Source organism: Felis catus, chromosome C2 (assembly GCF_018350175.1).
Source record: "Felis catus isolate Fca126 chromosome C2, F.catus_Fca126_mat1.0, whole genome shotgun sequence".
NCBI classification, from domain to species: Eukaryota; Metazoa; Chordata; class Mammalia; order Carnivora; family Felidae; genus Felis; species Felis catus.
The window spans coordinates 93583003-93604984 of record NC_058376.1 but is presented as its reverse complement, the minus strand read 5'-3'; the positions used below and the strand labels follow the sequence as shown (position 1 = coordinate 93604984).

At 39.7% G+C, this 21982-nt stretch overlaps 1 protein-coding gene across 1 annotated transcript; it reads right to left on the bottom strand.

Moving 5' to 3' along the window:
* Positions 1-15374: 15374 nt before the first annotated feature.
* Positions 15375-21774, bottom strand: GHSR (growth hormone secretagogue receptor). The gene is made up of 3 exons (XM_023260870.2): positions 21465-21774; positions 20330-21256; positions 15375-18174 (listed from the first exon to the last, which is right to left on the bottom strand). The coding sequence occupies exons 2-3, from the start codon at positions 21123-21125 to the stop codon at positions 17870-17872; spliced, it is 1101 nt and encodes a 366-aa protein (XP_023116638.1). The 5' UTR covers positions 21126-21256; positions 21465-21774; the 3' UTR covers positions 15375-17869.
* Between the last annotated feature and the right edge of the window lie 208 nt (positions 21775-21982).

The window sequence follows — 21982 nt, the reverse complement described above, 5'->3', positions numbered from 1 at the left end:
AATGGAGGAGAAAAAAGTCTAAGCCGTCAGGCTACCTCCTTATGACGTTCAAACTGGAGCACCTCCCAAATCAACATGAAGGGGCCCAGAATCCCCCCTAGACTTAAACTGCCCACTTCAGATTTTCCCATAGGAGCCCACATGAAATTGACAGTGGGGAACAAATTGAATGGCTTTTTAGTGGACACAGGTGCAACATATTCGGTATTAAAGCTAATTCAAGGTTGTTAGTTTAGCTAAAATAGACATGTCTTTAGAGTTGTCAGTACTAAATACAAAACTTATTCTACCAAGGTTCACTAAAGGTCACATAAGCTCATATTATATCTGTTGTCATTTGTCAGTAAAAAATGACTCAAAATGATAGTTAATTTTGTCTGTGTCATGAAGTTTTAGGTTAAATAAATAAAAAGGCTTATAGATAAACTTTTAAACAGCTTTCAAAATCTTTGGCAACCTGAAACTTTGGAGTTTGTTGTTTTCTTTTTTAAAGATTTTTTAAAAGTTTTAAGTAATCGCTACATCCAGTGGGGGATTTGAACTTACAACCCTGAGATCAAAAGTCGCACGCTCTACCAACTGAGCCAGCCAGGCGCCTCTGAAGTTTTGCAATTAAATGATGAATTGGGTTGAATTTATTGGATTTCTAAGTCTTTTTCAAATGAGATAAATACTGAAATCTTAATTACTAAACATAGGTTTTTATCTGCTTTTGGCTTCTTATTACAGAGAAACTAAAGATACTTGGGTCTTCCAGTAAACGTGTTTTATGCTTTATTGAAAATTGTACTACAAAAAAGCACATTTCCAAAATAATGACATATTTACAAATTTGCCAATCTAAAGATTTCTGGTTTAACACACAGCTCACAATTAGTTACTACTTAGTTTTCTCTAGAAACTAAGGTTTCTAAGAGTTAAAATTCTGATAAGTGTAATTAAGACTGCTAGAAATGTTAAGGAAACAACTCTATATGCATAAAAAGTAAGGTGTGTTTTTTTAAGGTTTGAAGAATGGGAATACATTTTTGTTGAGGGAAAAAAAAGTAATTTTGTCCTAAAATGAGACTGGTTATTTAGAGAGAGAAGGCTTAGGAAAAATTCTGAATGTTTAAAAAAAAAAAAAGTAGAAAGTTTGTGAAAGGGAATCTTTGGAAAAGAATTTTATGGGTGGCCAAGACTAAGATTGGAATGAACGAGTTTTAAAAGTATACTAGCATAAGGTTGAAATTTGGCTTTTCTCTATTAAAAAGACAAAATTTTCTTGGATTGTTGGTCTGCTCTTGATAAGAAATCATAAACAATGTTTTTTTTTTAATCTTTCCAGAAAATCAAATTTTCTATGTTTTGTCTTGAGCAGGTCTTAAAGCCTCTCAACATTAAAGGACTAAGTTTTGTTAACAACTATACAAGCTGTAGTATCTCTTATTGCCATCTTGGTTAAATAATTAAACATTAAGTTTTATAATGATCTGTAATCCTATTTAAGCAGGAGCTTTAAAACCTTCTGAAGGTTTTAGCAAAACTTCCCCAAAAGTCAAATTCTAAATGAAGTCTTTTTGACTAATTAAGCTTGTTTATTTGTTATGTTAAATTACATGGGAAACATTGTCAAACAAATGATGATAAATCTTCTTAGGTTATATTGTGTGGGTCGATGTTGTAACTGTTCTAGAAATTATATGAAATTTCTAAAGTTATAATATGTCCTGGCTTAAGGTCATCACTTGACATTCTACTTATTAAAATGTATGTCACAAAAATAACTGGATTTCCTTGTCAGCTGCATTATAATGAACTCTCTTCAGATCTTTGACCGTGTCCATTTTTTGAGTCTTTTGTCATTTACAGCTATTGTTTTGGTGCTCTTAGAAAATGTGTTTCATCTTCGGGGAGATTCATGAAAAGGATTTTTGACAAACACAGGTTTCTGCTATCTTTAAGATCACAAAACTGAACTGGGTAAGAATTTCTGAAATTAAGGAAAAGCTGCATTCAAACAGAACAAGATTATTTACATGGGACTAAGTCAATTAAGAAAGATGATTATAGTTTTTATGACTCTTATTTTTTTAAATTTATTTTTATTTATTTTAGAGGGAGAGAGAGAGAGAGAGAGAGCAGGAGAGAGGAGCAAAGGGAGAGAGAGAGAGAGAGAGAGAGAGAGAGAGAGAGAGAGAGAGAATCCCAAGCAGGCACCATGCTCAGCATGGAACCAGACACCGGCCTCGATACCATGACCCTGGGATCATGACCTGAGCCAAAATCAAGAGTCAGACACTCATCAGACTGAGCCACCCAGGCGCCCTTTAGGACTCTTGTTTGATATGTTTGCTCTTCCAGATTTAAGGAAACTTTTTCTCTTAAGATACCTGTAACTTATAGAAATATGATAATATTCCTTCGTGAATAAACTGAAACATTTATCTTTTCTCCCTATCTGAACCCTCCAGAATTCATAAACTCCTAGTATTTTTTCTTCCATGGCAATTATAACTGTTTGCATAAGTTCAGTAAGAACCTGTTGTCTTTGTAATGGGACACCATTGAAATCATTGGTTAGATTACCAAGGCTTTGACTGGAATGTCATATTTGAGAGAGACAAGCAGAGACTCAGATATGACCAGACAGCTTGAAGGAACGAGGGTTGACTTTATGGAGCCAATGGAGCCCCTTGGAAATGTTGGCTTGGTACCTTGCTTAGACTTCCCAGCAGCCTTATCAATGAGTAAAAATGTCACTTCCTAGCAGGTACAGGAACCTCCGGATGTTTTGGGAAGGTGGAGAAGATAAATTCACCTGAATCTATAGGTATTGCAGGCAAATCTAATGGCAAGCATTTGGCTTGACTTCTGGCCTTGAGAAGCTATTAAAAATTCAATCTGAAATTCCTTATAAAACGTTCCAACAAAGCAGGTTTTAAAGAATTTATATGGTCAATTACTATTCCTGCTATGCTTATGTGCTTATTAAGCCAAGTTTGTTAAAATTGGGCTTGTTTTGTGGTGCCTGGGTGGCTCAGTCAGTTAAGTATCTGACATTAGCTTGGGTCATGATCTCGCAGTTTGTGGGTTTGTGCCCTGCGACAGGCTCTGTGCTGCTCCTACCCTGCTCGTGCTCTGTCTCTCGCTCTCTCTCTCTCTCTCTCTCTCTCTCAAAAATAAATAAACACTAAAAAATAAATAAATAAACCTGGGCTTGTCTTACAAACAAATTAGTCTTAATTTGGCTATCATTGATAGAAATGAAGGTGATTTTAGAGAAAAAAAATTATGTTTCAGTAACACACATTTGTGGATGTTAGATTCTAGTTCTGATTATCTTTGAATGTTTGTTGTCTGCCCAAGCTAGACAACTTGAGGTAAACTTCAGAGAAATTGCCACAGCAGTTCATGTATAGACAACTTTCATGCCTGTAACTCTGAGAATAGTCAAAGGACCCCATGGGCATGTGATTATTTGAACAGTTGGACAACGGGAGGCACTTGCTTGTTAGGAGTTCTTACTGCTCCCTTTTCAGTCCAAAGTAAGTCTAAAGTTGCCCATTGAACAAGCTCTCTCAAATTATTCACCCGTGTCAGGCAGGACCTCCCTGGGGAAACACCAGATGGAGATGAATATTTCTTTGGGTATAGTTTGCTCCCCTGATGGGGAGTTGCAGCTCATCAACATGTGTTATTTGTCTAAAACCTTAATTCTCATCACTTACAAAACAGCTAACTCCCTCACCAACCCGCAGAATTTTTTGGACTGCTTGGCTAACGTGACACTAGATAAGTGATACAGTAGCCTTAGACTAGTTTGGTGAACAAAATGGGGTATGTTGTAGTAGCCAACAACTCTTGCTCTACTTACACTAACTCCACCCTGCCGGCTGAAACTCGTGTAGACAGAATTAGACAACAGGCCACTTGGTTGCAGCAGACCCTAGAAGAGCACATCCCTCTGTTTCAAGGGAGTTGGAATTGGTTTGCTGGCCTATTTTCTTGGATACCCACTAGCATCAGATCAGTTCTAGAGGGGATAATAAAAATGGGCCTTACCAATATTATGGACTTACTGGAATATACTTAGGGCAAGACTAGTAATGTCATGTGCCCCCAGATGATGCAAGAAGGCGTCCAAAACTTTAAAGAAAGAACTACCTTTGGTACTACCCCCACCCAACACACTTAGAAAAAGGGGCCCAAAGTTACATCCTGCACTATGTCAGGGCCTTCCATTCCAAAGACCCTTCTGTGCCCTGATTCAGCCTGAAACAGCTACAGAAGATGAACTTTTGCCCATATTCCATAGCAATGAAAAGAAGGGATGACAGTGGGGATATGCTTGTTCCAAGCAGCCTAAAGGATACATATCTCTAACTCATTAACTTGTGCCCTGTAGCTTATATAGCTTGATTAATTATAGCTTCTTTGAGATTTCAACAGAACACTGACCCTGGGGAAACATGTAATGAGGTGTCCCCAGAAGATCAAGCTTGGCCATGCTAGAAAATAGCCTTCCCTAATGCAGTAAGTCTGCTTGAGATCATACTGAGAATGCTCTCCCTGAATAGTGACCTTCATGACTTCCCTATACCTCCCTTTTAAAACACCCTGCTTGTTTCAGGCCTTTGAGATGGTCTTTAGACATCAGTCCACCATCTTCCTAGGTTGCCAGCCTCCTGAATAAAGCAACTTTCCTTTCCAACCAACTCTTGTCTCTTGAGTACTAGCTTCGAGTGGTGAGCAGCCAAACGGGGTTTCAGTAACAAGAAAACTAAAAATAAGTCAATGTAAAATTATTGATTTTTATTTTCTGATTGACAAGTTAAAGCTAGTTTGTGAATGGAACTATTTCATAGTTCTACCAATAAAATAAAATCAAAGTTTTTCCTAAAAATAAAACCTGTGGACATTAAATCCAAATAAAAAGACTTTATATTGATTTTCAGAATGCTTAAAAATAACAAATGGGAAAATTACTCCTGGCATGTGTTTGTATACTTTATTCAGGCTTTTTGCCATATCTATCTCTAATACTGTATCACTAATATTTTTATGAAGAATAAATCATTTTTAACATTTAAATGTTTGTTTATTTATTTTGAGAGAGAGAGAGTCTCAAGCAGGCTCCACACTATCAGTGCAGAGCCTGACATGGGGCTCGATCTCACGAACCATGAGGTCATGACCTGACCCGAAATCAAGAGTTGGATGCTTAACCAACTAGGTGCCTTCACATCATTTTTAATATAATCTATTCATTTTTGAATAAAATTACCTACCGTACCCTTCTCTGTTGCATTTGTGGTGAGTAAATGTGAAATTCTTGATGTCTTTGATTGCTGTTTCTAAGTAATGTCAGAGCAAATTCTGAGAAAAAGGAGGCTATTCTTTTTCTGTTAGTTTCTTACTGAAATTTTAATTTCAACCTCAATTTTTTACAGATTCTGTCACTTTGTCCCTACTGAGAGTATCTTTCTTTGACAAAATCTTTATAAGACAAATTTTGTCAAATAAGGTGACTGTGATTCTTTTGAGTGTTTTACCATCTTTAGACCTTGGAAAATAGTAGACCTTCTGAATTTCATTCCATCAAAAGATTCAACTCAAACTTTGAGATGTTCCAAAGACCAATTCTAGAATATCAAAATTAAATCTATACAATTTCTAATCCTCGTTACATAATTTGCTCAGTTTCTTGTTTTCGTAAGCAGATATTTTAATGTTTTCCTGTTGTGAGCTGTGTTTTCAGTAACTTTACACATGTCTCAGAGCTTCAAACAGAGATGTTTTTAGTTTTTAGGGTTTTTTCTTGGTATTCCATTTGTTAACTACTCTGATCAAAGATTTTAACTGATTTTAAGCAAAAGATAAATATAGAAGACTCATTTACAATTCTATTTGAGAACATAAGGTTGATCTACAAAGTAGTTCTTCAAAAGCACAAACATTATTGAAATTCAATTGATGATGGGAAGAAAAAAGAGAAAGAATGAATACTACCATTCTGAGACATTTTATTTTGTGTCTCGGTGTGTGTGTGTGTGTGTGTGTGTGTGTGTGTGTGTGTGTGTGTGTGTTGTAAATTTTGGCAACATATCTTCTATTTTAATTCGTGGAATATCGCAACTTCTTTGGATGAATTGTAATTATGCAAGTACAATTCCAAGTTCTGCTGTTTGTTCCATAAGATTCATAACTTAGTAAGAGTACTATTTTTATCATGGCACTCTGCCTCACCAAAATTATGGTTGTATTATCACTCCAAAATGAGTACATGTAACTTCATGGGGAAAAGCTTAACTAAATTACAATTATTCTCAATAACATAAGATGTTTCACTTTGGCAAAATGACTCCCAAAACTTTATTTCAACTTCATCAACTGGATGAGAAAACTCAACCCATTAGTGAGATTAAATAATCTTTTATTTCAAGTGTCTGATAGCATGGATATCAAATTGGCCTTGTTCAACCTTGGGCCAAGATCATTTTCTGACAATAGAACCAGCACAGTAACAGCTGTCATGGACTTTTGGTGCATGTGCAAGAAACTACAGAATCAAAAATGATTAAGATTAATTTGAAGAACAATTATTTAGATGAATTATTTACATTCACATGCTGAAATGTAAAGGTATCTTCTGCAGTGCTTGCTATGTGTTAAATTATGGGCTCAAGCACAGTTTTCTTAAAATAATTACTGACTCGAGCAGATTTAGAGCAAAGTTAAAAGCCTGTTACCATTGTAACAAGAGTGTTTAGGGTGTGCTCTACATGAGGACTGTTCAGCTTCTATTTCCTGGACTTATTACACATATTCCTATAATTTTCCCCACTTCCCACTGACCCTGCTGACTGGCAGCCTGGTGAGTATGCATCTTTAAGACTACAGTGAGAGCAAAGGCACAACTGGAGGAAAAAATAAACAACAACAAAAATGCTTAAATATTTCCCCTGCCACCACTCCTGAGATACAAAGAAGTTGACTTTCCTTACAGCATGTATCAAAGTCCACTTTTTTTTTTCTTTCAGGAAGTGTTTTGCATGCTTTAGTGGGAATAGAGATGGGTTGGTCATCTCTCAGTTTCCTATGTGTTAAGGAGAGAGCTCTGTTCACTGAGCATGCACTATACATGCACCTAGACAAGACTATGGCAGAAGCTGGAAATACCAACTGGTGATCTGACAACTGCACCCAAGCTTTCTTTAATGCGACTATTAATGACAAGTCCTTAAAAAAAAAAAAGAGTCCGATTTCGGCTCAGGTCATGATCTTGTGGTTCATGAGTTCAAGCCCTGTGTTGGGCTCTGTGTGGACATGTCAGAGCCTGGAGCCTGCTTTGGAATCTGTGACTCCCTCTTTCTCTGCCCCTCTCCCACCCATGCTATATCTCTCTCTGTCTCTCAAAAAATAAATAAATGTTAAAAAAATTTTTTTTAAAGAAAGAAAGAAAAATCCATCATAAATGCAAAACCAGATGGGATGCCTAGACAGGAGGAGTAACCGGTACTGTCACAGGCAAAAGGGACACATTGTCTCCCTAATGTCCTTCCTCAGCCAAGTTTCTGGGAGCCTACTACCAATTGATGGGAGTTTGCCTACAGCATGAAACCTTCTAGAACCCCTAGGACTCTAGACAATCTGTAATGTGTTCTGCGCTAGGACTTACTCTGTTTGAATGGAGCCAAAAAGTTACTATATTTGAAGTGCTTTCACATAGGAATTAGAAGTGTTCTTAATTAGATTGCTAGGATCCAGTGTTCTTCCTCCCCTGTCAAGGGTCCTGAATGTGTCATGTGCCAGAAAGCCATGCTCTAGCTCACTCCTGCACTTCTTCTCCACCAGCTGAGTTTTTTGTTCTCAAATCTATCTATGCCAAAGTGCCCCTGTTATTCTAACTACTTGATTTAAATTATATAAGTTGAATAAAATGTGACTGCAAAAAGAGAATCATTATTTCTTGGAAAGCTACACTGAATTTTTTGGAAAGTCTCAATAAAGTAAGTCACCAAAAAGCTCATTTAATTAGCAGTGGGTAAAACTGTCAAAATTGGGGTGGGGGAACTTTCTTACACCATACACGAAAATAAATTCAAAATCGATCAAAGACCTAAATGTGAGACAGGAAACCATGAAAATCCTATAGGAGAACACAGGAAGCAACCTCTTTGCCCTCTTCTTACTAGACACGTCTTAGAGACAAGGAAAACAAAAAGAAAATTGAACTGTTGGGACTTCATCAAGATAAAAAGCTTCACAGCAAAGGAAACAATTAACAAAACTAAAAGGCACCCTATGGAATGGGAGAAGATATTTCCAAATGACATATCTGATACAGGTTAATTATCCAAAATCTATAAAGAACTTATCAAACTTAACACCCAAAAAACAAATAATCCAGTGAAGAAATGGGCAGAAGATATGAATAGACACTTTTCCAAAGAAGACATCCAGATGGCTAGCAGATGCATGATAAGATGCTCAACTTCACTCATCATCAGGGAAATACAAATCAAAACCCTGATGAGGTAACTAATCTCACACCTGTCAGAATGGCTAAAATTAACAATGCAAGAAACAACAGGTGTTGGCAAGGATGGAGAAAGGGGAACCCTCTTACACTGTTGGTGGAAATGCAAACTGGGGCAGCCACTCTGGAAAACAATATGGAGGTTCCTCAAAAAGTTAAAAATAGAATCTACAGATTCTGTAGGTTCTATAGAACCCTACAACCCAGCAATAGCACTGCTAGGTATTTACACAAAGGATATAAAAATAGATTCAAAGGGATACATGCATCCTGATGTTTATAGCAGCATTATCAATAATAGCCAAACTATGGAAAGAGCCTAAATGTCCATTGACTGATGAATGGATAAAGAGGATATGGTGTGTGTGTGTGTGTGTGTGTGTGTGTGTGTGTGTATACATATAATGGAATATTACTCAGTCATCAAAATAATTAAACTTTGCCATTTGCAACAATGTGGATGGAGCTAGAATGTGTTATGCTAAACAAAATAAGTCAGAGAAAGACAAATACCATTTGATTTCACTCATATATGGAATATAAGAAACAAAACAGATGGACATATGGGAAGAGGGGAAAAAGAGAGGGAAACAAACCATAAGAGACTCTTAAAGACAGAGAACAAACTAAGGGTTGATGGAAGAAGGTGGGTGGGGGATGGGCTAGATGGGTGATGGGTGTTAGGATGGCACTTATTACAATGAACACTGGGTGTTGTCTGTAAGTGATGAATCACTGAATTCTACTCCTGAAACCAATATTGCACTGTATGTTAACTAAGTAGAATTTAAATAAAAATTTAAAAAGAAAGAAATTGAGGTTGGGAGACACTAAAACTATAGAAGGATTCTGCATTCAAATTTCTTTACACGTTTTGGGTTTTTTCTCTGCTTTAAAGAAACTCAAATTGGAAATTGTAAATTCTAAACAACCTAATAGGTTGCTGTAATAAAAAGAGTTAACGTATATTGGGCTCTTCTATGTGCCAAATGCTGCCCCTTGACATAAATTATGTCACTGAAACTGTCAAAAACCACAAAAAGCAAACACTTTTATGGTTTCTATTGTAGTGTTAAATCATCTGAGATTCAGAAAAGTCAATGCTAAGTTTTGCCCTGTGTCACATGGCTGGTTAATAGTTAAGCCAGGAGAGAATTCTGTAACTCTTTAGCTCCAAAGCCTATGCATACTTCACTTTTCATGCTTTGTTCCTAGGAAGTAAATTATGAAAGAAAAAAGTTTTTTTTTTCAACATTTATTTATTTTTGGGACAGAGAGAGACAGAGCATGAACGGGGGAGGGGCAGAGAGAGAGGGAGACACAGAATCGGAAACAGGCTCCAGGCTCTGAGCCATCAGCCCAGAGCCTGACGCGGGGCTCGAACTCACGGACCGCGAGATCGTGACCTGGCTGAAGTCGGACGCTCAACCGACTGCGCCACCCAGGCGCCCCGAAAAAAGTTTTTTTTAATAAGGGTTTGGAAGAGGGGCACTTGGGTGGCTCAGTTGGTTCAGCATTGGACTCTTGATTTAGGCTCAGGTCATGATCTCATGATGGTGAGATGTAGCCCCATCTGGGGCTCTGTGCTGAGCCTGGAACCTGCTTGAAATTCTCTCTCTCCCCCTCCCCCACCACTCCCTGCTTGAGCTTGCACTCTCTCTCACTTTCTCTCTCTTAAAAAAAAAAAAAAAGGTTCTGAAGCAGTTACACATGCCAATATAGTGAACATGTGGCCATGAAGAAAGGTATACTTTCAGGAAACGGATTTTGCCAAGCTCTTGTTCCCTCTCTTCCTCCCCCTTGCTGACTGAGTCTGAAATTATCTTTTCATTCCACAAGTAGAGGTGCAAATGTCTCCTGGGAGAGAGGGTCCAAGGGTTCACTCCAAAATATGTCTGCTGTATTTTGAAAACCTGACAGAGGCTTGTCAACACCCTGGGCAAAGCAATTACCCAGCATTGTTAAATTTGCAGCTGCTCTTACCAACCTCTCTAAATATCTGTACGTGGTCAAAAAAGTCGCGGGACACCTCTGCTAGACAACTTAGGAGGGTGGACACACCATGGTGCTGTTTCATGCTGTGCCAAGTAACCAAATGATAATAGCAGCCACTTAATAAGCATTTGCTAGGTTTTGGTACTTTTCATGGGTTTGGTAAAGAACTTGCCCAAAGCAATGCAGTTCCAGAACTAGAATGTAAGCCTAGTTGATGAGTGCTGGCTTTCCTCTCCCACCACTTCTCTGTAACTTTCTCCCCTGGAAGAGCAGGTGTCCCAGTCAGGAGCTGCAGGGGTTAGTGTTGGGTATGGAAGATATCATCCTGAGGACGATACTCCTCAGAGAAACCAGGAAAACCCAAGTTGCTAGAGGCAAAAAGCAGAGAAAAGTGTAAGAACAGAGTGGGGCTGGGAGGGAAGCCAACCTCTGAACTGTTGTAACGCAGTTTTCCATTTACCATTACTACAAGGATAGTACGCATTCTTTGTAGAAATGTTAGAAACAGTGGAAAAAATAGAGGAAAGTCTTTTCACAGATCAGAGAAACACTGTTCATACTTTTATATTGCTGTATCTTTTCAGTCTTTGGCTTTGTGAAGATTTTTATTTTCCTTTACAAGATGGGACAGTATTTTTTTTCCACTTACTAATAGCAGGTAAACATTTCCCCACATTATTAAAATTCTCCTACATGATCATTTTTTTAAGTTTAGTTATTTGAGAGACAGAGACAATGTGAGAGGGGGAGGGGGAGAGAGAGAGGGAGAGAGAGAATCCCAAGCAAGCTCCATGCTGCCAGCGCAGAGCCCACGGAGGGTCTCGAACTCACAAAACCATGAGATCATGACCTGAGCTGAAACCAAGAGTCGGACACTTAAATCAATTGAGCCACCCAGGCGCCCCTCCTACAATATCATTTTTAATGCCTGCCTAGTACTCTAGAATAGGGGAAATGAAAGGACTAGAACCTCGCTGGTCTGGGGTCCATTTCTAGCTCTGCCATTTCCTGGCCATGTGACAAAACTCTCACCTCAGTTACCCCCTCAACCCCCATGGGTATAATAATCAAACCTCCTCCTAGGTGTGTTGGGATGATTATATGTGAAAAAGAATTGAAAGCATGTATCACAGGTTAACTGTTATCGTTGCTGGGATTTATTTAGCCAATTTCCTGTTCTCCAACATTAGAGTTTTTCAGGTTTTCACAACTATGAACAAGATGCAATGAACATAATTACAGGTAAATCTCTGTGTTCCTCCGTAATTATGTCTTGATGTGCAATTACTGCATCAAGAAATATGCAAAATTTGTATGTATTTGATACATACTGTCCAGCTATTCTTCAGGAGACGTGTATTGATTTATAATTATTTTGACGACCCCTTGAAGGAAGCTGGCTATGAAGTCGGGAACTGATGATGGATTATGAGTCAGGAGGCCAGGAACAATCAGCATGTGAACACTGGCCTCGGAATGTGAGACCTGCCAAGTCCCAGGCAGACATGCTAACCTCTCCTCTCTTGGCCTTAGAGTCAGTCTCCTCTTTTGAACTTAGGACACAGGGATGGACTGAGAGAATGTGAGGGGCAATGGCTGACACTGAATTGAAGGAGGGATGGACAGAAGGGGTCAGAAGACACTGGAAAGGGCCTTAGCAGATCAAGAAAAGTGTATCTCATGTAGGATTACTTTACTATATTATTAATTATTGCCAGATATTATTTATGCATTTTAACTCAGATACTGCCTTAAAGTTGTAATTAACTCATTTAATAGCGTATGTGTATGAATACATTGAACTTTCACACTATGATTATCCTTTATTCACTTCTCATGTTCTTCTTAAGTAGAAATAATGATGGCGGCAGGGCACCTGGGTGGCTCAGTCTGTTCAGGGCACCTGGGTGGCTCAGTCTGTTCAGCGACAAACTTTTGATTTCAGCTCAGGTCATGATCCCAGGGTCGTGGGATCAAGCCCTGCATTGGGCTCTGCACTGAGCGTGGAGCCTGCTGACGATTCTTTCTCTCTCTCCCTCTGACCCTCTCCCCCACTCGCTCTCTAAAAAAAGAAAAGAAAGAAAAAGAAAAAAAAATGATGGTGGCAATAGGTAGTAGAGTATTTTAAAATCATCTAATCAGCAAATTAAAGTTGGCCACCTTATTGGTCCTCCAATTTTAGTTTTAAATTTTATTGGTCCCAGGAATCCATAGGTCTAGAAGATAGTGCCCGGGTAACACATACCCAGTCTTTAAACCTTCATTTATCCAACCAGCATTCAGTGAGGGGCTGACTGCTGTATGCAAGATGTACAGGAAGTCTGCCTTTGACTCAGAGAGCTTGTGGTCTTTGGGTCTCACATTAGGGTAGCACCATGCAGGTGCAACACCCTTGGCTCTGGGGATTACAGACCGTAAGGGACAGAGAAGTGAAGAGGGCATGGGGATTACAGTCCATCACAGGGTCCTCGACTCTTAGCTTAGAAGCCACCTCTTCTTCTAGAAATTGTTTCCCTCACTATTAAATATTGGAGTCCTTGGGAAAATAATGTTCACTATAATAAACACCTCCTCATTGTGGCAAAATACATTATTTCAGAAATTAAAAGGACAAAGAAGAATTGAATCTAGGATAGGGGTAGGGGCAAAATATCCCAGACACCAAGATTTATAACTGCACATGGAAGAAATTATCTATAGGCTTTTAAAATATATTTATTAAGCTATTGTTTGGTTTAAAACATCCATAAGAAGGAAAACCAGTGTCTAATTTCATAAGACATACGAGCTAGAATAAACACCTCAACGTTTACAAAAACCTTAAATAAAAAGAATCACAAATCAAAATACCAGTAGTGACATGATACATTGTAACAACACAAATCAACAAAGTTGTAAATTCCACATTACCTAGAACACAGCAGGTTATGAGTGAAATAGGAAACTATGCTGCTTGGATTTATTTATATGAGCAAGTGCTCTCTAGTGTGGTAAACGTGCCATGCTCAAAGGGTTAAATATAAGTGTTTTTGTTGTTTGAGTCAGAGAAATGTTTGGATTTGAGATATTAAAAATCACAGAAAATCTTTCAAACTATTCTTCACAAATGCTTTCTGTGGGGCTGAGGGTAGAGGGTGAGTACAGGGACACTTCTTCTAGAAGGAACATTTGAAAACATTTTGGTAGAACTTTCTGAGCAGTTGTGTGAGGCATGTTTTCTGAGGGATTTACTGGTTTACCAGTTTGGGGGACAGTCGGTAGCCCCTTGTGCAATGGGTATACTATGTCATAGTGTGAAACATTAATTGAAATTCCAGCAAATATCCAGGCAATTGGGAGGCACATAGGCTTGGCAGCCTTTTTTGTTTTGTTTTGTTTTGTTTTGTTTGTTTTTTAAGGGTATTTTCCTCAACCAAAAATGACTAGCTTCCAATACCCTTCAAGAGTTTGCATTCAAAAGGAAAAACACAATTGGGGCACCTGGGTGGCTCAGTTGGCTACATATTCGACTTCGCGTGGTTCAGGTCATGATCTCACTGTTTAAGATTTTGAGCTCTGCGTCGGGCTCTGTGCTGGCAGCTCAGAGCCTGGAGCCTGCTTCAGGTTCTGTGTCTCCCTCTCCCTCTTGTGCTCTCTCCCAAAAAGAAATAAACATTAAAAAATTTTTTAAATGACATTTGATTTGTATAAAATCTTTTAAAAAAACACAAAATAAGCCTTAGGCAAACTTTCTCCCTCACCTGCTCCAAACTTCGATTACTGCCAAGAATTAATATGACTGAATTCATTTAATATGAATAAATAAGTGATGTGAGCTTAAAGTGGTTGGCCTTTGCCACCAGCACATCCCTTTCTGTTGATTTTGACTTGCAGCTTATTCTCCAGATAAAAAATATTTGTGTTATCAATTCATTGAATTAACATTGGTTACTAATTATCTAGTTAAGTTATAATTGGAAAGATTCTCGCCAGTGTTGCAAATTAAATTGCAAAGAAATCATGGGAGGATCATTAGATAAACATCTTTATCTTTAATGACATTATTTACACTAGATACAGTGTTTCTGAAAGCAGAAAGCTCTGTTCTAATCATTTAGACAATGTGAGAAGAAATGTTGATATATGTGTACATGTATGTCACGTTTTAAAGATATACACACTGTTTTTTAAAGGACAAATGTTTTCAGGCACCAGTCTTGTGATAGGTTGTTTTTGTTGTTATTTTAAACTAAGTTCGAGTGTATTGCTAAATGAAAAACAGCCAAAAATTATAGCAAAAATTGCCGATGTTAACTAACAATAGTAAATTGTTTGTAATGATCTCAGCCTCTTAAGAAATGCATTAGAGTCAAATAGCCCGTGTTTCAAGAAAAATCTCATCGCTGCGACCTTCACTGCAGTAAGAACGTGACCATAAAGAAATGGTTTCCAAGTCTGACCAGCCATTAGAAGTGTTTCTTAATCTCAGTGCCACAAAACTCTGATTTTAAATAACTCATGGCAAGAATGTTTTCTTTAAAGAAATTATTAAAAAGTTCTTAGTCATGTACAGTCACTTCCTAGAATGAAAAAGACCCAACCCTTGATTCTGTGACCTGGTGGAAGGTATAGTGACAGATGCCTCATTGCTGGATAACCAGGAAAATGGAAACACAGATTAAAATTGAAACCAATTCCTTTACTTGCCTTACATTAATGAAGAATGCTGTGAGTGTAATTACTGCCAGCAGACACACTACGTGCATCTACAAATTTGACTGGTTTGTGTAGCAACAGCCCATTTTGAACTTCTTTTGAACCAAATACACAACAATACAGGGAGATGAATAACCCCTTAAAATACTGGAGAATAATCTGATTCAGGGTCAACTGGAGATGTTTATTTCATAACTTAAAGACATTTATTAGTTATCTACTGCAACACAAGACACAAGTGATCATGAGCTCATTAAGGATAAAATCCTTGGCTTATGAATCTGTAGAGCTTAGAATATACCAGGCACATACTAAACGTTTGTGACATGATAGACTTTTAGAAACAATTTTCCTCATCGCAAGTTCCTCTTTTCCCTGAGTCTTAAACAATTTATGAAGTATGATGATACGATGTTACAAACAATAAAAAAGGCAATGATACAAGAGGGCAAATTAAAGACCTGTTTCTCTAAACATCATCTCTTGAGTTTGCTCATCAACACCAGTGAAGGGCATTGGTGGTCCTTGCTATGTAAACTATGCCCTGTAAGTGAGTTAGGCTGAGACTGTAGGCTGAACTCACAAGACAGGAAAGACCATTAAATAGGTAACAAATTAAAAGTTAGATGTGGTTTTCTCCAAAGCAATCAGCTGTGTGATAGAAGTCAAGCCTTCTTTGCTTATTTTCTCTCAAATAGGATATACTTGCAGACAAAAACTCTAAGGTTTTGGGAAAGTGAATTACATCTTTGGGATTTGCTGGACCCTATTTAGGACAATAATGCTGAATGACCTAATTAGCATCTCATAGGCTTAAATGAATGAGAGTATTTTTTAAAATATTGATGTACTCCCAAGAATTAGCTGACTAATCAATTTGTGAAAGTTCTGAATTTAGACTAAACTGGTGCAATTTTAGTGTCAGGAAGGATTTCAAAAATATTTTTCCCCAGAAATCATTCTAATTGTAATGATGTTTTTCATTTTCTAAGATGAATAGTCAATTATTTCAGCATAATAATCTTTACTTTTGGTAGGGGAGAAAATCAATCATGGCAATAATTTCCCTAACTGGTTCATGCACTTCCATAGTTGAACCAATAACTTCATGTAGGAATTGCTTCTATGGCTTAATATTATACAGGATTATGACAAAATCATTTTTAGAATAGCATAAATATGCAAAGAGTTGCCTATGCAGGGAGCAATGTCAATACAAATGAGAAGTTTAGTTTTATGACCAAAATGCTCAATATTTAGTTGAAGGTGCTTAATCATTCATAAGTATGAATCAGAGGGAGACTGGGAATCCAAGTAAACATATCTATCAGGCAAGCAGTGAGATGGAAATAGCAAAACTAATTTGGAGACAGGACATGGCATAGGCATTTGGAAATAAATGGCTATAAGATTTTTTAAAGTTTTGAATATCAGTAAGCGGTAGCATTTAAGGGATTCTAAATTTTTCACCACTTGACAAATGTCTATGTTCACTAAATTCCTGTAAGCTTTCCAGAGTAAGTTATAAATTATTCCTTTATTCACAAAGCAAAGCCTTATGATTGGCTTAAGTATTTTTGTTAAGCCAAATAAGGCGGTTTGTGATTTTCTATAATTTCTATAAAGTCTCATTTCCTGAATATATAAATACACGTGTACTTCAACCTAATTTAAAAAGGCCTCTTCTATTTCATATCCATTTTCTTCCAAGCATGAAGACTAGGGCATTTAGGTGTAATTTTGAAGGTTTATCACTCCAACGTTCTGCTATGCTAAGTTCACTATTAAAAAACACTTCAGGGAATGAGTTTTATTTGTAAACATTTTTTATAAGATTAACAATAATTTCACATATACTCCTGAGCTGCACTGTCCAATATGGTAACCACTAACCACATCTGAAAGGTGGCTTGAGCAACTTTAAAAACTGAATTTTTAATTTGAATTCACTTTAAATTTTAAAAATTCCAGAAGTTTATTTATTGGAAAACCTTTAGGTGTGTTTGGACCACTTAGATTTATGGAATCTACTTTTTCATCTGCGAATTTCATGAACCCTAAATACATCCAGTCTTACTGGTGAAAACTTAGCATCCAAATTAAGGTGCATTGTAAATGTAAACATTTGAGAGACTCTGTCCAAAAAAAAAAAAGAATGTCAAATTCTCATTAATATGTTTTATATGAATTACTTAAATACCTTGCATTATATTTATCTTGGACAGCACTGATCTGGAGCTATATGAAAATTGCTAGTAGTTAAAAGATATGTCTTAAATGTTTCACTTTAATGTCATTCTCTTGATCAAATTTTTTTTATCATTATGAACAAGTAAATCAGATTTAGTATTTACACAGTACAAAGTACCCTAATTGCCCCTCTGCACACCCTCCTTTCTCCAAATTGCCAAGTCCTTGCTAGCACCAACAGCAGAATGCAAAATCATAGACAGTGAATACGCAGAAATAGTGTATGAGAGCACTGATGAGCGTGCAGTCGAATAGAACGCTGCAAGTTCTATCTTTTCTTTCCTCCCAATTGTTTCCAGCTCTATGTGTTCTTAATTCCAAAGTTAACCTTCAACTTCTTCCCAAGTTCTGCTGTGCTATGGCTTCCGGTTTAGAATAAGCGATGACTTTGCTCGGCAATGTGCTCGGTCATGTATTAATGCTAGACTCTGTCCAAGCTCGAGAACTTTCATCCTTCAGAGTGGAGAGCTTCCTCTGGGGGAAGGGTTCAAATCCCAGAAGTCTGAACACTGCCACCCGGTACTTCTTGGACATGATGTTGTACAGGATGGGATTGATGGCAGCGCTGAGGTAGAAGAGGACAAAGGATACCAGGTTGCAGTACTGGCTGATCTGAGCGATCTCCAGGGAGCCGGGCTCGAAGGATTTGGAAAATAAATATCGCCCTACGTGGAAGGGCAGCCAGCAGAGGATGAAAGCAAACACCACTACAGCTAAAAGGACAATGGGAGAGAGAGTGTGAGTTCAAGACATGTCATAGCAAGCCACATTCCATTTTGAAGACACAGTTTTGTTTTGATTATGTATAGAACGACCATTGATTTCAGAGAAACATTACGTTCTGCTTTTCCCTATTGCTACTTGTAACCAAGATTGGACTAACAGTTCAACCATTTTTATCGAGCTTCCCGGTCATTTCTACTTAACAACTCTTTGAGTGGTTTTGTGACTAGACTGGCATATTGACGCAACAGTTTGTTCACAAGAGTCCACCATTTCACATGCGTTAGATACAACCAGACACACATGAAGTACAGTGGTTACACTCAACGGCTGGGGGGTATCAGAGTTCCTGGGGCACAGATTCCTTGTAGGTACTATAGACTCACAAAATTAATAACGCTAGGAAGGAGACCAGGACACCTGCCTTTTTCTTTTCTGTTCTTTTTTCTTTTTTAAAGTTTCACAGAAGACTGACTATGCATGCAGTCAGGATTGAGAACCTCTCAGATGGATGATACTCTGCCACGTACAATAGGCATAAGTGACCATGAAAGCAACTAACGCTGATTATCCTCCATCCAAGTCTTCATTTTGCCCAGGCCAGATGATTTTTCCCAGGACCTCTGAATTTCTAGATTAGGTTTTTAAAATTCAGAAGTCAAAGGAAAAATAACAGAAAGTAATACTTTAGTCTTTCTACCACCTTAGTGATTCCCTTTATAATGCCAAGGCAAAAGAAAATTAGTGTTGCTGTTGAGACACAGTGAGGATAGTCAACAGCTTAAAAACAAAGCTAGAGGAAATTACTAAACTTCTCCTCAAAACTGACTGCCACAGTAGCGACATGAATATTAGAATCCCCTGGAGGTCACTAGCAGCTGTGCAATATGTTAGTCATATTGTGAGAATCACTGGTCTAGAAAATGAAAAAATTTCACATTCTTTGAAAAAACTGTGTCACTTTAATATACAGGATTCCAGGAACTATAAAAATACAAATACAAAATCAACCTGGAACTTCTAAGAAGCACTAAATAGGTAAACAAATACAAAACGTTAGACTATAACGAGGAATAATAAAACATACAGATCCTGGTTTTGACAAAGCAAGTAGAATCAGTATTTTGCTTGTATGTGAACGCATTTTTGTATCACTTCACTTGTACTGAACACACATACTTAAATTTATGTAGTAAATAGGCAGTGCACTCGAGGCCTGATACTGCACCTCGATGCTCTTGGAAGGACCGTTTGGGGAGGGATAGTAAGTCCTGTCAGCTCACGCAAAGTCATCTTTTCTCATGTGGGAAGCCTGCATGTCTTAACTTATCCTGCTTTATCCTGGACTATCCTACCAGAAGAAACAGGTGGTCACAAAAACAAATGGAGACTCCAGCACTGATTTGTCATTGACTTCTTTTCAAAGCTAAAATAAACAGCAGCAGGGTAAACAGAACTGATGCAATTATCTAAAAAAAAAATGCAGGTCAGAAAGCCTACCGCAACATTGAAAGAAAAATGAATCATTTCCGACAGAACTACCCACATTGATCATGTCTTTGGTTAAATTTACCACTAAATGCTTTCTAGATCCAATGCCTACTCCTCCCCCCACCCCACCCTACTTTTTAAATGCAACTTGATATCCACAAATTGAGACAGGAAGCTTAACCTCACCTTTAACACTTAAAGACCACAATAGACTTTTATGAAATATCTCATTTTTAAGGCAGTGTTTCTGGGCTGATAACATTCATTTAAGGGAAATATAAAGGTGGGGCATCTTTTCCTGAAAAAAAAAAAAAAAAAAGGGAGACCAAAAGAAAGACACGAAGAGATAGAGAACAAAAGAAAGAATGAAGACCCTGACGTAGTGGGGGCGTGGGGGGAGGAGCAGGGGATACAGAGAAACAGAACAAAAAACAGAACAGAGAGTGAAAGAGGGAGACGCACACACCACAGAGAAACTAAGAAACCAGAGAGCGCGCAAGACAGAAACAGGAAAGAGTAACTGACAGACATGCAGATTGAGACTGAGAAAAACAGGGGAAAGATGTGGAGGCTCTGGCAGAAGGGGAAAGGGGGGAAGGCAAGGGGAGAGGAGAGGACGCGGGAGCGCGAGCTCGAGGGCGCGCTGAGACCCACCCAGCATTTTCACGGTTTGCTTGTGGTTCTGGTCCCTTAGCGAGGCGCCCACCGCCGCCTCGCCGCGCTTTCTCCGCCACAGCTTTCTGCCGATGAGGCTGTAAAGCACGGTAAGGCAGAAGACGGGCAGGAAGAAGAAGACGCTGGAAACCCACACCATGACCGTGAGCAGTCCGGAGCGCACCGCGAACTCGGTGGCGCGACACTCGTTGGTGTCCCGAGGGTCGGTGCCGTTCTCGTGCTCCACCCCGACCAGCACGAAGATGGGCCCGGCGCTGCAGAAGGCCACGGCCCAGATGACCAGGATGACCAGCTTCACCCGGCCCTTGGTGACTACCACCTTGGCCCGCAGCGGGAAGCAGATGGCGAAGTAGCGCTCGACGCTCAGCGCGGTGATGGTGAGCACCGTGGCATAGGTGCAGCTCTCGCTGACGAACTGGAAGAGTTTGCAGAGCAGGTCGCCGAAGTTCCAGGGCCGGTACTGCCACAGGCGGACGAGGTCGAGGGGCATGCAGAGGAAGATGAGTAGGTCGGAGAAGGCCATACTGGACAGGTAGAGGTTGGTGGTGGTGCGCAGCTCGCGGAAGCGCGACACCACCAGCATGGTGAGCAGGTTGCCCGCGATGCCCACCACAAAGAGTGCCACGCAGGTGGCGGTGACGCCGGCCAGCAGCGGCGCGGGGAAGAGCGGCAGGAGCTCGTCGGCAAACGAGTCGTTGTCTGGGGGAGCGTCCCAGCCCAGGTCCGGCAGCGTGAGGTTGTACCCCGGCTCCTCGCTCGGCGTCGCGTTCCACATGCTGCGGGCTCTCACTTAACAGGTTCTGGGATGCGACTGCCCTGAGAGGCTGGATCCGGCTGGCCCCAGAGGGTCCCTTTGGTCGCGGGAGAGTGCGAAGGAGGAGGCGGCGCGGGCTGGCGGGGAGGATGCTTGGAGAGGAAAAGAGAGGGAAGTGAGAGGCAGAAGCGCAGGGAGGTGAGATTGATAGCGTGGGGCGAAAAAGGGGAGGGAGGGAGACACGCGCACGCACGCACGCACTGGTGGTGAGGACGAGTGACCCACCGCTCTTTCTGGCACCTCTATTTTTCCCCATTATCTCCCCCAAACCTAGCCTCTGGCTGGCCCCCACTCGCGTACCTTCACCTTCTCAGGGGAAGCCCCGCCAGTCCCGCCTCTCCTGCGTCTTCTCGCTCCTTCTGCATCTCGCACTTCCCCAAAGCGTCCCGGCTGGTGGCGGCCTCGGAGACCCGGCACTGCGAAATGGGAGCGAAAGGCGCTCTCTTTCCAGCCTTGGGCGCTGTCGGCTTAGAGTGGTCCAGAAGGACAGATCACACCCGGGGCGGGGGCGGGGACGGTGGGAGTGGCGCGGAGAATGCCTTCAGTGGCCGGGACCTGAGTTTTTCCTCAAAAAGGGGTAAAGAGTTGGTTATGGACCTGGTGGGAAGAAGAAGCGAGTGTGCCCCACCGGCACACTCCAAAAGAGAGATCTCCAAAAAAGAAATAGGGAAGGAAGGAAGGAAGGAAGGAAGGAAGGAAGGAAGGAAGGAGAAAGAAAGAAGGAAGGAAAGAGAAAGAAAGAAGGAAGGAAGGAAGGAAGGAAGGAAGGAAGGAAGGAAGGAAGGAAGGAGAAAGAAAGAAAGAAAGAAAGAAAGAAA

What these genes read in the sequence shown, in the direction of transcription:
- GHSR (XM_023260870.2), bottom strand. Translation starts at nt 21,125, where the DNA reads ATGTGGAACGCGACGCCGAGCGAGGAGCCGGGGTACAACCTCACGCTG. An exon ending in GCAAACCGTGAAAATGCTGG is followed by an intron (nt 18,175 to 20,329) that starts GTGGGTCTCAGC and finishes TTGTCCTTTTAG; the next exon opens with CTGTAGTGGTGTTTGCTTTC.